The sequence below is a fragment of the Lolium perenne genome, chromosome 4, assembly GCF_019359855.2.
Source record: "Lolium perenne isolate Kyuss_39 chromosome 4, Kyuss_2.0, whole genome shotgun sequence".
NCBI lineage: Eukaryota > Viridiplantae > Streptophyta > Magnoliopsida > Poales > Poaceae > Lolium > Lolium perenne.
The window spans coordinates 241,402,527-241,405,470 of NC_067247.2; the positions used below are offsets into that span (position 1 = coordinate 241,402,527).

Sequence of the window (2,944 nt, forward strand, 5' to 3'; positions counted from 1 at the left end):
TATCGCTTGATATTAATACATTCCTTATCGAAAAATTAGAAAAAATCACGAAGCGACGAAAAGAAATCGAGCTGTCTCTTGTGTAAAAGGGTATCGGAGAAGATATCCAGGTTTTGCGTCGTACAAGTCCATGGCCAAGTCGCCGGCGACAGGAACATGCCGTCCCCGTCGTACTACCGCCCGCCTCCCACGTTCCCTGGACTTACCGCTACTCCCCACGCTCGGCACACCGCCCACAGTAATCCGGGCCCCACTATACCGTGAGCCCACCTGCCGGCGACCACGTCTAGCTTAACCACGCGTGAATATAGTCTCCACAATCTATCACGGCAGTACAAAGTAGAAGTAGTACAAGCCGGCCGGAGCGACCAACCGTGGACTATAACCATCGACCCGCACAGCCTGGGCCCACACGTCATCCCCTTCCAAACTTCCCGCCTACGTATAAATTCCCTCCCATACTCCGCCACTCCAACCATTAATCCCGGCGTTTCCTAAGAAGAAGTCGGAAGCACGCACCACGCATGGCCCCGCTCACCAGCTCCCGCGTCCACCTCCTCCTACTCTGGCTCTGCGCGGCCGCCAGCACGGCCTGGGCCCATGGCGGCGGGGGCGACGACGACGGCGACGCGGACGCGGACGGAGCCGGCGGCGGCGAGAAGCCGAACCTGCGGGCGCGGGGGCTGGTGGCGGCGAAGCTCTGGTGCCTGGCCGTGGTGTTCGTCGGCACGCTGGCCGGCGGCGTGTCCCCCTACTTCATGCGCTGGAACGAGGCCTTCCTCGCGCTGGGCACGCAGTTCGCCGGGGGCGTCTTCCTCGGCACCGCCATGATGCACTTCCTCAGCGACGCCAACGAGACCTTCCAAGACCTCGTCCCGGACAAGGCCTACCCGTTCGCCTTCATGCTCGCCTGCGCCGGGTACGTCCTCACCATGCTCGCCGAGTGCGCCATCTCCTTCGTCGTCGCGCGCGGCAGGACCGCGCCGGCGGCCGCCCCGACCCCAACCGCAGGTGAGCAACTCACGTGTTTGGTCACCGCTGATGTATTACCTTACCTGCCGCCTGCCGGCGGTGTAAAGGTAGCAGCTGGGCGTTGGGTTAAATGCAAATCTGTACTTACTCTATTTTCACGATTCTTGGTTTAGTTATTTCCGGCAGATACTCTGTCTTGATTCCATATAGAGTACTATCTCATGATCGCAATCTTCAGAATCCTATTTTTAAAAATTAATTTCCAGGGGCGCTGGAAGAAGGCAAGCTGATGGGCACGAATGGCAACAGCTCTCAACCACAAACAGCTGTAACTGTAAGTACAGCCTCTGAATTAAGTGTGTGAATCGGTCCTTATTCTGTTCATTTCTGTCAGACTACCAAACTGCTCCTGTATATTTTCGTACTGTATGTGACCTTGTGGTGTTGAACAGGACGCACACGGCGATCACTCCGCCGCATCCATGCTGCGCAACGCCAGCACCCTCGGCGACAGCATACTCCTCATCGCTGCGCTCTGCTTTCACTCCGTCTTCGAAGGCATCGCCATCGGAGTCGCTGGTAAGAACACTAACTGATATGAATGTGATCCATCCCCGTCGTGTTTCCATGTGACTGCGTAGAATTGTCTCCACTTGGACTTTCAAGGATCAATTAAGTCTGAAGCAGACATCTTTGTTGGTTCATAGCGAGATTCCTACGAATATGGTACATGTCACACCTCTGATTAGGACCAAGTGGAATCTTTCCTGTTTGATTGTCCAACTTGCGTTAGTGTCCGTCAGAGTGATAGCAAAGGACAGCCCCAATAAGATGCCCATCGCGAATCCTTTTTGGCTCCTACCTGACCTTACCTTCGTTTATGCGACATTTCTTTTCAGTCTCTATCATGTATACTTTTACTCGTTCTAGTCTTTGAATATATGCTCACCCTGACGCTTTCAGCCTCCTCGCCTATCCATTGACCTCCACTTCACTTAGCATGTCACAAGTTCCGCTCATTTCAACGGCAGTAAATAAACGTCTGAATCAATCCTGCCGATATATCTGTCCGAAGCTTGCAACTTGATGCGCTTTAATTTGAGCTTATCAACATACCACACTTGCAGAGACGAAGGCCGACGCGTGGAAGGCGTTGTGGACCATCAGCCTGCACAAGATCTTCGCGGCCATCGCCATGGGCATTGCGCTGCTGCGGATGCTCCCCAACCGCCCCCTCCTCTCCTGCTTCGCCTACGCATTTGCCTTCGCCATCTCCAGCCCCATTGGCGTCGGCATCGGCATCATCATCGACGCAACCACGCAGGGTAAGGTGGCAGATTGGATCTTCGCCATCTCCATGGGGTTCGCCACGGGCATCTTCATATACGTCTCAATCAACCACCTCCTCTCCAAGGGGTACAAGCCCCAGAGGCCCGTGGCAGCTGACACGCCCATCGGCCGGTGGCTCGCCGTTGTGCTTGGCGTGGGTGTTATCGCCGTTGTCATGATATGGGACACCTGATTGTCAGAATTACTACATGGGATCTGTCTGTCAGTTTTGGACGTTGGTTCTTATTAGTACCAGGATGTCGTAATGTAGAATTCTAAACTATTGCTCCATACATGTTCTGATATATGCTCCGGGGAAGATGTGGCAAAATGGTTCAGGTATACTGAAGATTTGAATAGCAAATTGCTGTGTCATATAATGATTCAAATATATTCAAAAGTTACACAAGAAACCTTTTTCAAACATGTATCATGATCAGACACTCATACAAATGCAATACATCACTTTGACCATCCAAACAAGATTTGGCATTCAACTAGGATATCAATTCTACATACCCAATATCTAAACACCCAAACAGAAATAATGGTATTGATCTCAATGCAAATATCCCACGATGTTTATATTACACCAAATGCAATACGAAGCTTGCCAATACAAACATCCAAAGAAAGCCCAAGT

At 52.1% G+C, this 2,944-nt stretch overlaps 1 protein-coding gene across 2 annotated transcripts; it reads left to right on the top strand.

Moving 5' to 3' along the window:
• Window positions 1-456: 456 nt before the first annotated feature.
• LOC127332470 (zinc transporter 2) lies at window positions 457-2,665 on the top strand. 2 transcript variants are annotated; one of them, XM_051358776.1, is made up of 4 exons: window positions 457-1,011; window positions 1,239-1,300; window positions 1,425-1,551; window positions 2,100-2,665. In XM_051358776.1, the coding sequence occupies exons 1-4, from the start codon at window positions 525-527 to the stop codon at window positions 2,492-2,494; spliced, it is 1,071 nt and encodes a 356-aa protein (XP_051214736.1). In that variant the 5' UTR covers window positions 457-524; the 3' UTR covers window positions 2,495-2,665. The 2 variants fall into 2 exon arrangements, with proteins under 2 accessions (XP_051214736.1, XP_051214735.1); XM_051358775.2 differs by having other exon boundaries at window positions 458-1,011; window positions 1,239-1,306.
• Window positions 2,666-2,944: the final 279 nt, after the last annotated feature.